Source organism: Rosa chinensis, chromosome 5 (assembly GCF_002994745.2).
Source record: "Rosa chinensis cultivar Old Blush chromosome 5, RchiOBHm-V2, whole genome shotgun sequence".
Taxonomy (NCBI): Eukaryota; Viridiplantae; Streptophyta; class Magnoliopsida; order Rosales; family Rosaceae; genus Rosa; species Rosa chinensis.
The window spans coordinates 45210585-45231127 of NC_037092.1; the positions used below are offsets into that span (position 1 = coordinate 45210585).

The 20543-nt window shown below is 39.5% G+C and overlaps 1 protein-coding gene across 1 annotated transcript; it reads right to left on the reverse strand.

Moving 5' to 3' along the window:
• Window positions 1–8793: 8793 nt before the first annotated feature.
• Window positions 8794–11731, reverse strand: LOC112203926 (aluminum-activated malate transporter 2). Its single transcript, XM_024344823.1, has 6 exons — window positions 11431–11731; window positions 10705–10848; window positions 10333–10605; window positions 10096–10196; window positions 9338–9481; window positions 8794–9243 (listed from the first exon to the last, which is right to left on the reverse strand). Exons 1-6 carry the CDS (start codon window positions 11729–11731, stop codon window positions 8794–8796), a joined length of 1413 nt encoding a protein of 470 aa, XP_024200591.1.
• Window positions 11732–20543: the final 8812 nt, after the last annotated feature.

A 20543-nucleotide genomic window follows, 5' to 3' on the forward strand; every position in this document is an offset into this window, starting at 1 on the left:
GTATCCAGCTGGTTTTGATGTGTTTAGTCAGTCGGGATCTTCTGGAGTGGTGATTGAAGAGCTCCCTGATGAGCCAAGAAAGAAGCCTACATGTGTTATTGAGGAGATCATTGATGAAAAAGAGTTGCAAGTTAGTGAGACAAAGGAGACAAGGGAGACAAGGCAGCTGGGTATAGTCATTAGAGAGGTTAATGATGGCATCCCTAGTCAAGGCAGCAAGGTGTCTAAAGCAGATCCTAAAGACAAAGGAAAAGGAAAGATGTACCCTGAGGGAAGTGATGTGCAGAAAAGTATTGGCGGTGTAAGTGGTTTAGAGGAGGAGCTGCTGAAAGATATAGATATTCTTGACTACATGCAGTCCTTCGGGTTCAATCCTGAGCAAGTAGATGAAGTGGAGTTTGATGGCAGTGATAGTGATGAGGATGATGACTACATACCTGCAGCTGAAGATGATGAATATGATCACTATGGTGTTGATGACGATGATTGGTTAGAGGAAGCTGATATAGGGTTTGAGGTTAATGGAAATGGTGAATGGGTAGGACCAAGTAAAGAAGCTGTGAACAATGCGGAGATGGAAAGTGGAGAAGAGTTTATTGATCACGAAGATATGTTTGGACCAGTAGAGTCTGATGAAGAGAGATTGCGGCCTGCTTTGAATTCTGATAGTGAAGAGGAAGTGTTATTCCCTGAGTTTAATCCCGAAACAGATATGAAGGATCCAATCTTCAAGAAAGGGATGATATTTGGCAGCTGTGCCATTTTGAGAGAGGCTATAAGGGAGAGGGCTATTAGAGATGGTTGGGAGGTATTTTTTTATCAAAAATGATAGGAAAAGGGTGAGGGCTATATGCAAGTCCGATAACTGTCCATTCGAGCTGTATGCATCTAGGATGCAACATCAGGACTCTCTTATGATCAAGACTTACGAACCTGAACACAAGTGCACTAGAGTCTTTGATAACAGCATGGTCAGTGCTAAGTATTTAACTAAGCGCTTCATGGAAAGGATCAAGCTAAACACCGGATGGAAGCCAGGTATCCATTTCTTATCTCTTCATGCTTTTGCTCAGCCGTATGACACCTTCATCACCTCAACTCCATTTGTTTCTTATCTCTTCATGCTTTTGCTCAGCCGTACGACACCTTCTTATCTCTTCATGCTTTTGCTCAGTTTGGTTGAGATGCTGAAACTTGATAAGTTACTGTTGTTTGTGTACTTTTATGATACTTTCATGTCTTTTTTTTTTCCATGTTTGGTTGGTTACAGCTATTAGAAATGAGTTAAAGTACGATGATCACTATGGGTATATTTTCATATTTTTGATGCAACTGCATGACTTACTGTTGATTTAAGTTAAAACATCCATATTTGAGCAATGTTTATTATGTTGTAGCAAGTGTACGAGTTAGTGTTGTTGTCAGACTAAATTTCCAGATTTGAGCAAATTCGTTGGGTTGCAGGTAGTGTTATAGTAGTGTGTTTTATGGGAACTTTTATTTCAGAATTGAGGTCTACATACATTACCTGCCATGTTTGTGTACATTGTTTAGAGTAGTTTTGTTTGTGTATTATCTTTAGAGCAACTGTACCTGCAAGTTAGGGTACAGTTTTAGAGTAATTACCTGTTTACTTGATATATTTGCTTGTACCCAGTTTTACCCAACAGACTACAGTTTTACGATACTTGTTTTGATGGTTACTTTTTTTTTTTGGTTACTAAACCTGGTATTGTTGGTTACTCTTTTTCTGTTTGTTTTGTTGCAGAATCTTTGGCTCAAACTATGTCTTCAGAAGTTAGAGTAAGGGTCTCGAAGCAGATGGCTTATCGAGTAAAGAAAGCAGCCCTTTTAGTGTTGGAGGGAACCATCATGGAGCAGTATGCCAGACTCCGGGATTATGGGAATGAGCTGAAAAGGGTGGACCCTTCTACAACCGTCGACATAAAATGTGATTTCAGCAAGAAGCTTCCAATCTTCAAAAGGATGTACATCTGTCTTGGAGCTCTTAAAAATGGATTCAAAGCAGGATGTAGGTCTGTGATTGGGCTAGACGGTTGCCATTTGAGGTCTGCATATGGGGGTCAGCTCTTGACAGCCGTTGGAATTGATGCCAACAACACTTCATGGGTAATTGCATACGCAATGGTGGAGATGGAAAGCAAAGACTCCTGGATTTGGTTTCTAGAGCTTCTGTGCAATGACCTGAGTATACTTGAGGATGGAGCAGGTTGGACTTTCATCAGCGATAAGCAAAAGGGTTTAGTCCCTGCCTTTGAAGAAGTGGTTCCATCAGCCAAGATTAGATTTTGTGTGCGCCATATGTGGACAAATTTTACAAAGCTCTTTCCGGGGAAGGTACTAAAGGATCAAATGTGGAAATGTGCAAAGTCAACTACACTTCCTTACTTTGCAAAGGAAATGGAGGAGATGAAGGCTTTGGATAATGAAGCGTACAAGTGGATGACACGTAAGTTTTCGTATTACAGAGGTTCTGATTTTTTTTTTTGGACCTGTTTACTTGACCTATATATGACTAATGGCTTCTCATGCTTGTTTTGTAGATAAGGATAGGCCTCCACAGCATTGGTGTAGAGCATACTTCAACACTTGCTCGAAGTGTGACGTTATGATCAACAACTCATGTGAAAGCTTCAACTCGTTCATTTTTGATGCTAGAGCAAAACCACCAGTGAGTATGTTCGAGGAAATTAGAATGAAGCTAATGAAGAGAAACCAAATCAGAAAGGATAAGATGCAAGCAATGGTAGGAAATCTATGCCCCAAGCCTAGAGAAGTACTAGAAAAGAACAAAAAGAAGGCTGCTTCAGATTGCATTTCTACCGGGAATGGTGGTGACCACGTGGAGGTCGAGACTTTTGAAGGAACAAAGAATGTGGTCAACCTTATTGCAAGGACCTGCACATGCCGAATGTGGGACTTAAGTGGTGTTCCATGCAAGCACGCTGTCTCAGCAATATACAACAATAGGGCAGATCCGGAAGACTTTGTTGCAGATTGCTACTTAAAAAAGACGTTCATTAACATTTACAGCAATTTGATCAAGCCTGTTAATGGAATGGAGATGTGGAGTAGGAGTGAAGAACAACCAATTCTGCCTCCACAGTATTCTAGACAGCCCGGAAGGCCACGAACAAAGAGGATTAGAGATTTATCGGAGAAGTTGGCTGCAAATGGAACAAAGCTTGGAAGAGTTCAGCGGTCCTTGAAGTGTAGCAATTGTCAAAGAGTTGGCCACAACGTGAAGACATGTCACAGACATCTTCCACCAAAAGATAAGCAAGCTGCAAATGTGAACAAGAAAAGGAAGCTGAACAATGGAGAAGGAACTGCATCTCAAAACGCCCAGGTAATTTCTGGTTTATTTTCACGTTATGTTTAGTGTACTTTTGCAAATTAATTTGTAGACAAGGCAGCTTGTTTATGTTTCTATTTAAGGCTGATCCCATAATTTTTTTGCAGCCTAAACCTGGAAGAAAACCACCATTGAGTAAGAATGACCTGAGGAAAAACCATCTAAAAGTGGTTGAATATCAAAGGGTATGAAAGTTGGATTTTAGTTGTAAACTTTGTGTATTTGTTGATGAATAGGTTTGTGATGCTTTGCTTTTGTGATGCTTTGCTTTTGTGATGAAAGTTGGGCTAGTGATGCTTTGCTTTTGGTATCTGTGTGTTGACAATTATATTCTTGTTTTTGAAATTTTTTTTTTTTTGGTGAGTATAGAAGAAGATGGCTGCATTGAAGGCATCTAGAAAAGCTACTGCTGCTGCTACTGCTGCTGCCGCCCCTGCCAACTCTACCAAAGCTGCTACTGCTGCTGCCACATCTACCTCAGCAACCACAAGGCCTCCGACATCGAGTAAAGCAGCAAAAGGTCAATCTCCAACACCTTGCAGATCATCTCAAAGGATTAGGCAGAATTCCAAGCAAGGGGGAAAGTAGGTGGAAGTTTGGGGAATGATAAGCAAGCCCTAACATTTTTTGTGCAACCTTGGTGTGTGCTACCTAGGTTGCTAGCTCTAATTTTTTGGGAGGATGATTAGAGCTATTTGAAATGCCAACATTTGATATGTTGTAAACATTTGGGCTGCTTATTTTGTTGGATTTTAAGAAAGTTTGATGTTGTTAAACTTTCGAATGTAGAATTGGTGCTTCATGTTGGTTAAAAATGTAGATTGGTTATTTTGAAGTACATGTTACAGGTCAAATGTTATTAATTTGAACATGTTCTGCAAATAGATTATTTTGGGCGGGATGTACATCTCCAACACAAGTATTTAGGTCTTCTTTGGTGGGAAAGATTATTTTGGGCAGGATGTACATCTCCAAGACAAGTATTTAGGTCTTCTTGGGTGAGAAAAATTCAATCTGAATAGGATTTGGGGCTGTGATAGAGTCAGGGACATTTTGGGAATTTCACATCCCTGTGGGCCCCACTTTTGATGAGTTGGAAATGCCACGTCAGCATTTAACGTCTGAAATTAACGGAATTGAGTCGGAGGGACCTATTGGACGAGAAAATGATAGTTCGGGGGTGTTTTAGATGAAATTGAAAGTCGAGGGACTGAATTGATGTGAGGTCACAGGGTGGTAAACAGTATTTAGCCCTATTTTAAATGTATTGGTCTTTGTACTAAGAGTCACAGATGGTGAGCAGGGATGGGAAAATCTTCTATTAGATTTATGTAACGTTTTTAGGTTGGATGTGACTTACTCAACATTTGATTCTAAGACCAGACGAGGTCTGAAAATCATATGTCACAGATGGTGACAGGTCGTAGATGGTGACCAAGGCAAGAAATCGAGAATCACGCCTTTGGCCAAGCGAGTGGTTACGATTAGTTAGAGCTCTAGTCTGTCTGCCATTATAGCTTATGGGGGTAACAGTTTAGGTTGTTGGAGATTCATAAGTGCGTAGTTTAAAAGAGAGTCTCGAGAGTATTCTTTCTTTTATTGTCTAAATGAGACTTGATTTGCTTATTGATTGTTGAGTTAGCAAATAGTACTTTGTCACAGAGGTGACTTATGTTGTCCCTTCAGTGGAAAGGACATGGAATGTTGGAAGGAATCATGGTTGCATTGTTTCCTTAAGTTGATTGGTGTGAGTTGTTGATATCAGTTCATGAGTTACTCATATAAGCTTTCATAAGCTTATCGGGTTTGTTGTGCGGTAACCCGGTACACTATTCAATGGTGTAGGGGTTAATCCTGCAGGTCAGGGTAATCGTGACTGAAGCTGAGGTAGCTTGTTGGCAGCAGAACGGGTAGGAAGCAAATTTTGTTGGGTTTGCCATTGTTATGACTTCCGCTATGTAGTAAGCTGTAAGGAGCATTTATGTTTATCTTGTTGTGGCAATTTAATTCGCAAACTCGTGTAATATATGAGTATGCGAAGCGAGTATATATTGACGTTGTGGGTTCAGGGCATCAGTATGTACTTGGGTTAAAAGGAAAAAGTTTTTCAGGTATTTTGTATTGATGGTTGAACCATCACGCATGTATAATTATGAGATTATATATTGATTGTTATTTGTGTTTGAAAATCGGGGCGTGACAAAAATATTTTGGTGTGATCAATGTGTCATAGTATGTCATGTAGAGTTATCTACATATTTTACATTGTTATATAATACAACAATAATTACAAATCTTCCTAACAAGGAAATGATAATTTATCGCATATTTGCGAGTTGTCAATTTAATGGGACAATCTTCCCTCCATTAGGGGGAGAAATATCATTTGAAAAATGTGAATTGGTGTGAGATTTTATCAACAATGTCTCATTTTAATTTTTGAGAAAAAATCTCAATTCATATCTTTTTGACCTAAAAATTGGTTTGGACTTGCCAATCACCAATGGATTTTCAATCCAATATTTATGAACACATAATTTGTGTGGTCAAATCTGATAGTCTTCCCGTTGTTAGGGAAAGGAAAGACTAATGTAACGGCGTTAATTATGTGGATTAATATATCAACTAAGTCCAATGTTTTAAGCTCCCTGTAAGGGAAAATTATACAAGCCATAACGCCCTTCAGGAGATTATATGAAGATCCACATTCTTTAATTAACTTGTCCTTGAGAGACAATAGATGCCCTAAAAGAGGCTTGGGTACCTGATATGGATAGAGTTTATTATAGCTAATGCATGTTTATATGAATGTGTGACAGATCTCTAATTGATGATCATTGATGATATCTCATCAAGGGCTATATACTACTACGTTTCATTGTGTCAACAAAGAGGGTGTTCATTCCAGAGAATTGGAATCACTAAGACACACATCTCTCTTTATAAAGACATGGGATTATCATTCTTCTCTAAGGGACAACTTTTCTATATGTATAGTGTTACATATAGTTGTTATATTGATGAGAGGCATATGGCAGGTTGTCTTTGTTATTATGAAGATCTTAAAGGTAAATCGTTAAAAGCAAATCCCCAAATCCTATGTGTCATTATAAGCATATTTCTTAATCAAATATATCCTCAATGGATTCATATTGCCAAAGGCAAGTCCATTAATGAATGAAAGAACTTAAAGCTCATGGAATCAAAAAGTCTAAAATTCATATATACTCATTCATTTACGGTCAAATTGACTTATTGCCTCAATGAGTACTATGACAAGACTAAGAAATCAAATTTTAATCAGACTCACAATGTTGCAACATATTCTAACTTTCGCGAAGTTGTGATTTTATCTAGAGGTCCTATTGAGCCTATATGAAATTATCAATTACACAAATTGATATTTATGGCTAACTATGGCATACTTAAAAATTCAATGCTCGAAATATTGTATAAAGGTAAATGTGTCAAATGTTGTTCCTTTATATTGTTATTCTTTGCTAATATTTTTATCTATAATTTGAGCATATGAAATTGGTTATGCTCTTATCATGTGAGGTAGAATTCATTAAGAATATCATAGTTTTGTTGGTGTTGCCCTAATCTTTGCAAGAATTAAAATCCATTATGAGTCATCTTTTATGCAAAACACACATTGTTAGTAAAATAGTAAAAATTTAGTATAGTTTTATTTGTTAGCTAGGAGACTTTTTTATAGCTGTATCACATCTTTAATAGCTACAGGTATAAATAACTGCAACAACTCCTATTTCTGTAACAAGTTACAAAAATACTTAAAAACAGTTTGTTGCTTCTTCAACTCTCTCTACATCTCTATTTCTTATGCTAAAGCTAACATAGCATCAAGAGCCAGGTTCGATCGGGATCCAAATTTTTCACCGGCAACCTAGATTTCCTTCAAGAAATTGGTCTCACCTATGTGATCGACACACCAAATCTGATATACATGGTACATGTATTTTATTATATATATGATTGAAGCTTGTAACAATCATGGGGAGATTCTCATCAAGGAATAGCATTTAAAATTATGCTACCTAGGGAGTTTCTCATCAAGGAAGAACATTCAAAATTATGCTACCTAGGACATATGCGCGTTGCACTCTTTTTCTCCTTCAACCAAGGTTGTTTTTATCCCACTGGGTTTTTGTTACCTGGCAAAGTTTTTAACGAGACAATATTAAGCGCGTCCAACACCATATCATTAATTGGTGGACATCGAAGGGGGAGTGTTGTAAATATTATATATATGTGGCTGTCCACGTAAATACTCATTACTTATGTCCTTGTGATGTAAACCTTACTTCTATATATATAAAGGAGTCTAATGAGAATGAATGATACGCTCTACCTCCTACTATATTTTGTCTCTCTATATTCTCTCTCTTATTCTCTTATTTATAACAAACAATATATATATATATATATATATATATTGTTAGAATCAAATGTGGACTTGTCACACATTATCATAATGTATATAATAATTAGCTTAATGTCAAACCTACTTTAACATGAATACAAATTGTAAATCAATACTACTAGCTTAATGAAACAGTGTATCAGTTCATTAAGGTCAGTAATCCAATTCTTAGCCTTCAAGAAAGGCTACAATATAGTGATACATTAAGAGTCTAACTAGGAGACCTATGTCTTTATGAATTGCCTTGATGGAAGACTTTTGAGGTTTAGTCATCCTATATAAATAGATGAGTTTGGTCCCTGTTATCACCACAATTATTTTGCATAAGTTCTGTCCATTGAGAAGTAAGGTTGGTAAGTAACAAAAGGCCATATTTAGTTGATCTTGTGTTTGCACTGCTGCAGAGATGGAGTCCATGTCAATTGTTGCTGAAGGTAGCAGGTCTTAATCCTTGTGTAATTGTTTTCAAGCATGTCTGCATATTATAGTGAGCATGGTTGTATGATTTTACATAAATATCCTTGCATTGGCTTGTAACATAAGCCAAAGAGAAAATAAAAGAAGAACTAGAAAAAAAAAATAACTATAAGCTATAAGAAATTAAACTTGTGTGTAAACCATGTGTAATTAATACACAGGTGCAAAAATTGACCTTACTGTTAGTTTGCTGATTGTAGCGCAAAAAAAAAAAAAAACAGCTAGATTCTTCTAATGCAAGACATAGGAGAGTTTATATAATTACTATAGACAGATAGAGCTAGTATATATATATAAGAGAAATATATAACAATATTCCTAGCTTTGAATTTTTTTTATATGGAGGTGCTGACTGCTGCTGCTATATATATTCTCTAATCTTGAGAATGGATCGAAGACCTCTTTTTCTGGTAGTAGAAGAGTCTTCCCCTGACCTAGAACGCAAGACTTATGTACTAACAATAACTAATACACCTAATATTTAAAGTTCCATATTTTAAACATTAGTAGTGATGCAATCTGAACTTCCATTTTTGGGTAGCCCCTCAGTTGAATTACGATCAATTGTAATAGCAACATGATATTCTTCAGAAAGCGCTGGCTCCTGAAGTAATTGTGGCTGTTCAGTCTTGAAATGTGCGACGGATGCTAGTTCGTGAACTGCTTCAGCAATCTTCTCAACACAAGCTACGACTTCAATAAGAAGTGACGCCACCGCAGCAGATGGTATTGTTTCCAGCAGATCAGCATCTTTCCATATGCCTCTTTTGAGTGACAATAACTTGAGGCTCTCAACTGCTGCTTTTGAGCATGCAATGTGGGAATCAGCTGATGATGACCGAGTCATTTTCTTGAGGGCTGCTGCTAATTCCTTCAATGCTTTTCCGGATTCAGTGCAAATATTTATGCATGGTTCTTGAATTTCGCTTCGAATTTCAGCGGGCACCTGCATTAAAATGTCACGAGTTGGATTCACAAATTCATAATCATAACCTTAATGGTAGCAATGGTGTAAAGTAGGTTTTGGGTAGAGTATATACTTGGATACCAGTGTTCAGGTAAGTGTTCAGAGCTTCAATTTTATACGCACATTGCCGAGTTTGGCTTCCAACATTCAAATACTTCTCCCATGGGTGGCCGAACTTGAACCCGCCATGACCTGGTTCCCATCTTGCCAAGTTAACCTGAAAAATAGAAACAATTATTATTTATTCAATACAGAACTAGCATTTAACCAAAACTTTATTTTATGGTCTCTACCTTTGCTACGAATACAGAATAGGACAAAACTCTTTTCGTAGAGTAAATGCTCGACCATTCTTCACAATATTCTCAATGTGGGATACCCGATCACCACATTTGTGTCAAGTCATATATATTTTCATGGATAGACAAGAGATTTTTGTATAAAGTTAACTATTTATTTTGGCTCACTATCTCACCGAATCTTTCATTTACTATATCAAATTTTCCTTCAGTGTCGTATTTGCAAAAATTTAAGAAAATGCAAAACCATCTAACTGTGTAGGTTTAATAAACGGACGAAAATGCTAGCTAGTAAGCGATTGGATAAGTGATTTAGGGTTTGTTTTTTTTTTTTTTTAATTGTTTTGGCAAGAAGAACTTTTTATCGAGAATGAATTTAGAGAATGTCCCAAAGAATGAAAAGGCTCGTATTATGGATCTAACTAGTTCAGTCAGGACTGAGGAGATATTGTATGTATATTTGTGAAAATAATTTAAGTTCACTTTTTGAGATATAAAGATATTCCAGTCCTCCTCATCTACATTTACTCACCATGGTTTCTTCAAGGCTTTTTGATGAAAGAACACTTTTATATTGCTGATTACTTAATGACAACCCATTCCCTTTTATGTCAAAGTATTCAAATCCAAATCCTGTAAACAACGTAAAAGTAGCGCTTAGTCAGTTGTAATCATATATCAAATATATGTGTCTGTTGTCGAAGCAAAAGGTAGAAAATAACAAAATGATTTATGAGGGAGGGGGGCTTGATTTGGTATACACATGTACCTTCCATAAAGACCCCAAGATTTTCCATGTTACCAGCAACCAAATTGTGGAGATCAACTCCAATCCACACAGGGCAGATGCAAATACAAACCATAATAGAAGTACAGCTTCCTATCGCAATCGTTGATAGCCTCTTGTGTGCCACGTCTAGTACCTGAGTTTCGCGGTAGCCAGATACCGAAACCAAGCAGAAGGTCAGTGTGAATATCAACAGCCCGTAGTCATACCTTGCTTTCAATGCGGGGAAGAATCGCATGAAGGTCACACTTGCAGCTGCCAAAGATAAAAATAGTTATTTTATGAACAAATTACGTTACTTATGTGCCTCAAATCTCAGTTAATTGGAAGCATATGTGTATGCATGGAACACACCTACAACGAAGACGAAAAATGCAATCAATATGGGCTCCCCGACTTCTCCTCCCCAAAGAGTTGATATGTGATGAACTCCAACAGCTAGAGCACCAGCTAGTAACGTTGCCAACATCCTATTTATACCCTTCCCTAGGGTTGCTCCTGGAAAAATGAAAGAAATAATATAAAGAGGAGAAACCAGAACTAATTGTTATAAAATTGTTCTCTCCGTTTTTAAGGCCAAAGTCACCGATACATATGATAATAATTAACTGGCTAAATATATATATATATATATATATATGAAGTTAACCTTGATTGACAAAAGTCGATAGACAGTATAAAGAGTACTGCTACGTAAACGGGCGTCGAAAGAGTACTGATATTTTGGTAAGATTCAATGCTTTTTAAGATTAATTGGCGCAATACATAGTCTTTTGCCCTTTTCTGATACATTCACATTTTTTTTTTCCTTTTTGAGAAACTGGTCTGATACGTTCACATTTCGACTAGAAAAAACAGTAAAATTTAATATATATGATTATCTTAGCTAGACTGTGGTAATTTATCAAGGTATGATCATCATTACATTTTTCACACTTAAAGCACAACCACTTTATTTTTTGATAGCCGAGGGCATTTAACAATCAGAATATACAGATACAGGCATTTAACTTCTATGAACAAATGCCTTACAATGGTGAAGATGACCTTCTAAAATTACACAGAGTGCTTAGTGCTTACCAACCGAGAACTCAAAGACAACGACCACGGTCAAGACAGCCCACATTGCATCGTCACCGAAGCCATCATAAAGCGGTCGATAGTAATAAAAAAGAGACACCAACGTCAGAGCCAACCCTACTTTGAACGAATGCACAATCCTTCTCAGATCATCCTCCCCGAGCTTCTTCGCCTCCCTCGCCGCCTCCAGCACCTTACCCCATGACCTCTCCGGCACCGGCTTCAGCCACCGCACCACGCGACCGAAAGGCCCTCCGCCGCAGCTGCTGTTCTCCATATCAACAAAATCTGCAGAAGTCATTTCTGACTGGAAATTAAAGCAAAGCAATGAAAGGGAGAAGAAGAAAAACAGAGCTAGCTAGAGTAAAGTGGTGGTGTGTGAAAAAGCTCGATGGTAGAGTCATAAATATATAGAGCTGATATGCAAAATCTAGAAGACGAAAGAGAGACAGATGTTGGTGACTCGAAATGTGCGGCACATGCAATCAACACTTTGATTAATGCGGTGGGGGGTGATTCGTACGGTAACGTACCGTACTAGGATGGTCAAACTCAGAAAGAGGTTCGGTTATCAAATTACAACCGTGTTTGGGGGAAGCGGTGTAGTTTGCATAAGGAGCATTCCTTATAAATAAGCACGTACTCATCTATAAATTACTTCAAGTAAACCTTGAGTTAGTGCCATTGATTCTGTCATGGGGTTCCATGAAATTGACAGATAGAAATTATAAGTTGACTATCAAAGTCGGGCCATTAATACTTGCAGAGAAGGAGGAACTGGATCTCTCGAATTAAGGGTATGGGAGTGCAAGGTGGCAAACTACTGAAGAAGGCTCCTCTTGTATAGAAATGAAAGCGTTTCTCAAGGTCATTGATCCTTGTGCCACCATTGAAGACGATAAAAATCAGTTGGGAAAGGTGTCAAGGGAATAAGTTAAGAATTCCTTAGAAGAGGTGCAACGAAAAAACGTGGTACTTGATGGCAGGCATTCTCAACAGGACGTCCGCACCGTCGTTAAAGTGCGAACGTTCAGGGTTTCTGCTCGATCAAGCGTTGACGGCGCATTACCTCTTGCCTGACGAAGGCCAGGGGCATCCTGGACTAGTCTGCAGTCCGGTGGAGTCACCGGCGATTAGTTTACAGCGCTGTCCAGAACCTTGAAGTTGCAGATGAGGTCGCTGTCCAGAACCTTCAACCTCAATCTCCTTCGACCTCAATCGCTGCCTAGAAGCGGTCTGGGATGCCTTCGGCCTCTGTCCGGCAAGATTCATGCCGCCGTCGGCATCTGAATGCTGCTGCAACGTCGACGTCCACACTTTAGCGATAGTGCAGACGTACGTCCAGCCCAGATCACTAACGTTATACATGATTTTCTAACTTTGGGACTATGCTGATCCTATAAACTGAAATTCTAAGTTAATCCCAACAACCATGTTAAGAAGAAGCATGCGCGCAATGTTAACTATACTCTATGACTATGACATATTCTCTCATTTTCAAGAAAAACTAACCTAGCGGTAATGACTTTGGCATTGAGCACACAGGGCCCGAGTATCGCCGTCTCTTTACACATTGCACATCACTTGTTATGGTCGGTCATGACTCATGATTAATTCTTGATGAGTCCACTAAACCGAACCTGAAGGAAACCATACCAAAAATAGGCATAACAAGCCGGCATCAAATTCTTGAAAGAGAAAAATTCACTATCAGTGCCCACAGTGCCAAGGTCAATTTAATATTCACACTCACAATTCTACCATTACCTGAAATCCTATTTTGATATTTACGTGATACTTCCGTCTAACTTCCGTCAAGATTCCATTAAAATAATGATGTGTCAAGCACGTGGAGACCACAGAAAGAGTAAATGACCAATTTACTTTTTTTTTTATTTTTTATTAATTCATTTTTTCTTCTTCTTCTTCATTTTCACATCCCAGATTTCTTCTTCCCCTCACCCGCCGAAGCAACTGCCATGGAGTCATTCCCAATTTCTCATCCCATTGTTCCCATTTCTAAAACTCCTCTCCATAGCTTATTCTTTGTTTTGGATCCATTTAAACCCCCAAACCCACGAATCCATACACCAAAGTGTGCGTATCTCAGTTCCTCAATAGTGTATGGATTTCTGAACTACTTCTGTGTAAGGATAACAATGCCATAAGAAGAAACATACATGGCCCTCTCAACAATTGCATGTTTGTGAGAGTTCCTACATCTAGATATGTCAGATCCAAAGCAACTCATCTCTTGAACTTCTAACTCAACTCGAAGCCAATTAACAAATCTAAGCAATGAAGGTTTAGGGCCATGCAAACCTATGCAAACCAATTAACAAATCTGGTCAGATCCGTCATGCCTTTTCTGCCTCTCTCTTAGCCCGGAATAATCACGGCCTTGGGCATGGCTGTGACTAGATATGATGCTATTAGAAATGTCAGTTGAGGAAGATGCACGGTCAAACTTCTGATAATCGCCTGAAACAGAGTGGCGGTGGGTTTGATTTGGAGAGGGATTTTAGGGAGTTGGGGTTGGAGGAGAAGTCCTCGTCGAGGGATCACGAGTTGGGGTTGGCGGCAAGGTCGAGGCGGGAGAGGAGGGACTTGAGGGAAGGGTGAGGAGTTGGGTCCCATTTTTGACGACGGTGCGAAAGGAGAAGATGAGGAGGGAGAGGAAGAGGAAGGTGAGGAGGTTGGAGGCGAAGGAGGCCGAGGCTTTGGCGGAGGAGCTGCGACATGCTGCGAAGGTGGTGGAACAGCGGGTGGTGGTGGTGCTGATCGCCAGGACCCAGTCTCTGATCGTGGTGTTTAACACCAGATCTGCCGCCATTATTGGAGCTCAGAGGATTTCTTCAATTTTGAGTCTCTCTTCTATCTATTCCGAGACTGAGTTGAGTGATCTGGTTCTCTCGATCTGCTATCAATTTAGGATTTTTTTTTTTCAATTAATGGTAATTGTTGCTTTAGATTTTTTAATTATTTTTTATAATAGGTTTTGTAAAAAGACAATTTTATCCTTGAATGTTTAGTCACATGCATGGTACATGATTATTTTTAATGGAATCTTGAAGAAATATTGACAGAGGCATTACGTAAACATCAAAATAAGACTTCAGATATTACATTGGTAGAGTTGTGAGTGTGGGTACCAAATTGGCCTTGGCAACAAAATGTGGGTACTGATAGTGAATTTTTCTCTTTTTGAAAATTACCATTTGGGCTCAAACTATACCAAATCGAGAAAATGGGACATGCTGCAGTTAAGGTTTTTTTTTCAAAATCAATTGGTTCCTGCCCATTAAAAAATAAATAATTTTACTTATTTTTAATTTATATTAATACTTGTTGTTCTATGATTCGTTAGCTTGTCGAGTATACACTCGACCACACTGAATTACCTAAAGAATTGATTATCCCTAATCTTGAGTAAATGAAACCCCAAATCCCTAATTTTCTTCCCAACTCTCTCTCTCTCTCTCTCTCTCTCCCCCTCCCTCCCTCCCTCCCACCTCGTCTGATACCCCAAATCCCTAATTTTCTTCCCAACTCTCTCTCTCTCTCTCTCTCTCTCTCTCTCTCTCTCTCTCTCTCTCTCTCTCTCTCTCTCTCTCTCTCTCTCTCTCTCTCTCTCTCTCTCCCCCTCCCTCCCTCCCTCCCACCTCGTCTGATAGAGAACAAAGATTAAGTCACTGAAAGCCATCGATTTCTTCTTCCCTCCCTCCCTCCCACCTCGTCTGATAGAGATCAAAGATTAAGTCACTGAAAGCCATCGATTTCTTCTTCCCTCGTCTGATAGAGGACAAAGATTAAGTCATCAAAAGCCATCGATTTCTTCTCCCAAAAACCTCGAAAGCCTATACCTTCCTTTTCATTCATTTCTCCTCCCGCCATAACGTCGACCGGGACAAAGAGAGGACACGTATGACGTCGCACCACCGTCACCGATTACTGCAAGAGGTTACTGCAACACAAGGAGCTCGACTCCCAAGTTCGCGCAAGTCAAATTCGCATTCTAAACCCTCTTCTATCGAATTAGAAATGTTTCGAATTTGTGAATTTTTAGTCTTTTCACTTATTTAGGGTTTCGATTCCGATTTTCAATTGAGCTTATTGGGTCCTAATTTTGTGCCATAGCTGTTAATTTTGTTTGATGTAGTTTATGGGTTTTTGTTTATTGTGTTATACGGAATTTATTCAAGTCTAAATTGCATGTTTGGATTTGCAGTGCAAGAAAACTTGCGATTAGCTAAGGAGTTTGGGAAAACTGAAGATGATTTTAAGTCGCTTCAAAGTGTTGGTCAGATTATAGGGGAAGTTTTGAGACCTCTCGATAATGAACACTATAACTCTGTTAAGTAATGTTTTTATTTTAATAGGTACACATGGTCGATCACTTTCAGTTATTGCTTATGTGTTCATCATTTGAGTTTGACTCAAATGAGGTTTCATCAATTAATTCTGCACTAGAGTCCATTCATGCAGCTTTAGCAGTAATGGTTCATAAACAGATGCCAAAGCAGTTGCATAAAGAAGAGGTACATGCTCTACATTAAATTTTCTTTTTATATAGTGGAGATCGATCTTTATATATGTGTGTGTGTGTGTTTAAGCTTTAAAAGTATTTTCATATTGGCGAAATGTGTTTGTTCTTGGCAATATGCTTCATCATTTTATGTGCTCGAGCCAAGGTATGTGAATTGGTTTATTTTGAGAATCAGAGAATACTGATAGCATTGAGCCATCCTCAAGTATAAGGGCCAAGTTCTAGAATAGGGGGATTAAGTAAGGATGTTGAACCCACGAGGATTGGAAAATCATTTCCTAGATAGGGAAAACTTAAGGAAAACTAGAAAGAATGCACACAATTTACAGTTCACAAAACCAAAGCTTATTACAAGTTGTGGCAAGTGAATGATGTAATGCACAAATGGATAGTGAATGTTTGAGTGATTGGTTGGTTGACTAAACTAAATGCCAGGAAAGTAAACTAAGACTAGTTAAGCTAAGGTTGTAGAAAAATGGATGGGAATTAGGGTTTGGATTGTCTACCACTAACCCCCCTTGACGCAACAATGAAATTAAATATGAATGATACTAAACCTACTATCCAGTTACCCTCTTAGCATCCTGATAAGACTACTAAGGCCTAAACTCATTTATTAACTCTAACCGGATAAGTCTAGAGTTAACTACCTAGAGACAAATTCAATTACCAGATAGGTCTCAATCCTTTGTGTTACACCCCACATCTGATATACCCTTTTTACTGAGTTACATGAAATTCTTTATGGTTATCGTTCGCGGTTATAATTTTAACGTTTAGGGGGTGGTTAAAAATTGACTTTTTATGAGTTAATAATTTGAGAAAATTTCCTTCATGAAAGTTGTAGAGGACGTTAAACCGAGCACGTGCATATGTGGTACGTAAAAATCGGAGTTCGTATGTTAAAGTTATAGCTTAAAATGTGAAAGTTATTGTTCATGGTAACAAAAATATAAATATGGAAAGTTACCACTGTAGGTTTCCATTTTCAGAAACCCGGTAACTCTCCCTCTCTCTTCTCCCCCGACCTCTTCCCCTTTCGGCCCGAACTGGTTTACCTCCGATTTCTCCCTCCTCCGGCCGACCCACGACGGGATCCGGCTACCCCCAGTCTCGTCTCCTCCCCCTTGACACATTGGCGGTGGTGTTTTGTGAAGATTTGGCCGGAGAAACTTGATTTCGCGCCGGGAAGGTAATGGTTTCAGTTTGCGATTTTTGCCAATTTCTGGCGATTCCGGCCTTCTCCGGTCACCAGACAGGCGTCGAAGGTCGGGTTTTTGCTGGAGATGATTTCCCCTAAGGTCTTGCTTCTCAATTTGCAGTGTGGAGGTCGAATCGATCGAACCCGATCCTAGGGTTCTTGAATTTTTCTGGAAAATTTTCACTGGCTTAATTGGAGCTCTTCCAGGTAATATTGGCACTTGTTGTAGTTGAGAAAGAGATTAGGCATGTTGAGTAGGAGGTGCTGCCAAAATTTGGTGGCCATTGGTGGTGGTTGGCCGGAGGCGCGTGGCCCCACGCGCGGCCACTGTGGGTGGCGCGTGGAGCTGCAATTTATTTTCTATTTTGGCTCCATAAATCCCTTAACGATTGTAGAAGTTTATACATGAAGTTTGGTGGAAATCGGAGGAATTACGAATTGATTAATTAACGATTTACGTGAATTCGATCGCCGGAATTCTTTCGAATTCACTCTAGAATTTATTTATCGATGAATGGATATTGATGGATTATTGTGGATGGATTTATTGTGAATTAAGGAGTTGGATTTGGAAGGGGGGGGGGACGTTATGAATTTCAATTTCTAATTATCGTAAAGTTAATTGTCGTCCTATAAATGTATTTTTACGAGTGCTATTCGTACAGGACTAGAGGAGTCTTCGTACGAGGAAAATACCGAGCGACGTCAGGATTGAGCATATATTGTGAGTGGATTTTTATTTTTCAAAGAATGATGCATGCATTTATTTAATTGATTCCGAGCTTATAATTTGTTTATAGTATTAATTTCCCGAGTATATGGTTAATTTCAGGAAGGGTTTGGTTATTTGAATATTTGAAGGTTTTATGGCGTGCGGGGTCACGTCATTGGATTTTGCTTATTTTCCTTTATTTATTTATCTCCGATGGGATTTCCGGATTTATACTATTTATATTTTATTTATACTCGGTGATTTGTGATTTTTAATGAGATTTCGATGGAGTAAATCTTTATACTTATTTATCTCCTATTTATTTCGAACTTTAGATTATCTTGGCGTGTGGGACACGTCATGCGAAATTCTTTTACGGGATATGGGGAAGCTTTATGTATTTGTGGTTTTACTTGGTTTTCGGGTTTCTTATGCCATACTTAGGGTGACTACTATCATTGCTAGCATTGATCTTCCGCCTTTGTGGCGAGGTGATGGGATCACCGAAGTCCTCCGCCTTTGTGGCGCTGGTTACTGTCTTTGTGACAGTAATTCTAAAGCCCAGTATCCTATCGCTGCACATAGTGGCGTAAGGGTATATTACGGGAGTAATGGGAGTACTTTAGCCTGGGAGGCTATCACCCGAGCCTGGGAGGCTATCACCCGAGCCTGGGTGGCTCACTCGTATGGCTATCATCTTCCCCTACTCTTTATACTATTTTCGACTAGCGGGGCTAGTCCGATTTATTTTAGCCAGCGGGGCTGGTTCTATTTCTTTGAGTATCGGAGTTTCAACCTTTTCTTTTATTCGTTTGTGACTAGCGGGGCTAGTCGGCTTTCATGAGTGGGACTCCTTTTGTTTTATTTTCGTTAATCATTGCATGCATCGGGAATTTTAAAGAAATAAATATGGGAAAGTATAAAATCCATTTGGTTTAAAAATCTTTTATTTTTGTCCACTCACGCTAACGTTTTTATGTACTTTCCCCTGGGCCCTTCGGTTTCAAATGCCCAGTTTTCAGTGTTGCTGCTCGGCGTTCTGAAGTGAGCCATAGTGACCGCATCCGCTTCCGTCATCATATTTTGTAGGTTATTTATTTAGCCTACTGTACTCTATGTTAAACTTATATTCCTAGAATGCTCTGATTACTAAGGGATGTGTGACCCAAACTTGTATGAATTATATTTGACGTCTATGACCTAACTTTGGTGATTGTAGTAACTTGTACCTTTGGAGATTATGTTTGATGTTGTTAGCTTTGAGATGGGATTGGTGGAATTTGGGAGCAGGGTGGCTCCAGGAGTTGTGGTTGGATTATTAGAAGTGAATTTTATTTTCCGCAGGATTTTGGGTTATCCATTTTTAAGGGAGGTTATGTCGAAATTTTTGGTAAATCTCCTTTAAAGGTTGGTCCCGCAGGGCCACTTCGGATTTCAGGGTGGAATTCGGGGTGGGTCTTGTCAGTTGGTATCAGAGCACTAGGTTTGTAGATTCTGTAGACTTCCTTACTTCCTTACTACTTTATATGCCTAATGGCGCCTGGTACCTCCCGAGTGATGGCCCGACCGCGGCGGATCCCTATCGTGTGCTCTTTGGTATTAGTGTGTTATTATGCATGTAAAGTAGATACCTTGTTGTACTGATCCTTGAACTTCTCAAATACTCTTTCTTCAGGTACTATGGCTCGAAATCGCTGAGCACGTAGGGAAACTCCTCTTGTTGAGGATGATGAGCAGATACCTAGGAGGTTTGCGGATACTTTTGTTTAGTTCTTTCGGCAGATTGCTGCAGCGCTCCCCGGGTCACGTACCGACTATACTGTGGAGCGTGCTAGGAGGCATGGGGCCCAGACCTTTTCTTCTGCCACCTCACCTGTAGGGGCTCAGCGGTGGATTGACAGGATGGAGAGAGTTTTCTCCCAGATGGACCATCCAAAGGACAGGAAAGTGACTTTGGCAGTACAGTTCCTTGAGGATACCGCCTGGCATTGGTGGACTGGTGTTGTCAATGACCCTGCAAATGTTGGGCCGATGACATGGGATGTGTTCAAGACCCATTTCTATGGACGGTACTTTAGTGATGCCCACCTTAATCGGATGCATGATCAGTTCTTGGGCTTGGTGAAGAGAGATGATCAGTCAGTGTTGGAGTTTGAGCAGGAGTTTCTCTCCTTGGCCCACCATGTACCAGATTTGGTTCGCACTGAGCAAAACAAGATTCGTAGATTTATTTTGGGACTTGGAGGAAAGTTTAAGGATAAGATGTTAGGCACACCATACCGGAGTTTTGCTGAGGCAGTATCTTATGCCATGGACATTGAGTCGGACTCACTTGCTGGATTTCACCCTAGGGATCCTGGTGGCCCTAGCCAGGGTCCATCTAAGAGGGCTACTTCTACCTCCGGTTCTGGTTCTTCAGTTGGTAATGGGAAGAGCAGTGGTTCCAGTTCGAGGTCCCGTACTAGGTTCAGAGGACGTGGCAGGAGATTCTCTCAGGGTCAGTTTAGTGGACAGCAATCTGAGCAGCTCGAGAGGTCGAAGAGTTATCATGGTGGCTCGAGTGGGGCTTCGTCTAGCCAGTCAGCTCAGTTTAGGCAGTACCAGACAGTGGGATGTTTTATGTGTGGTCAGCAGGACCACTTCAGGAGAGACTG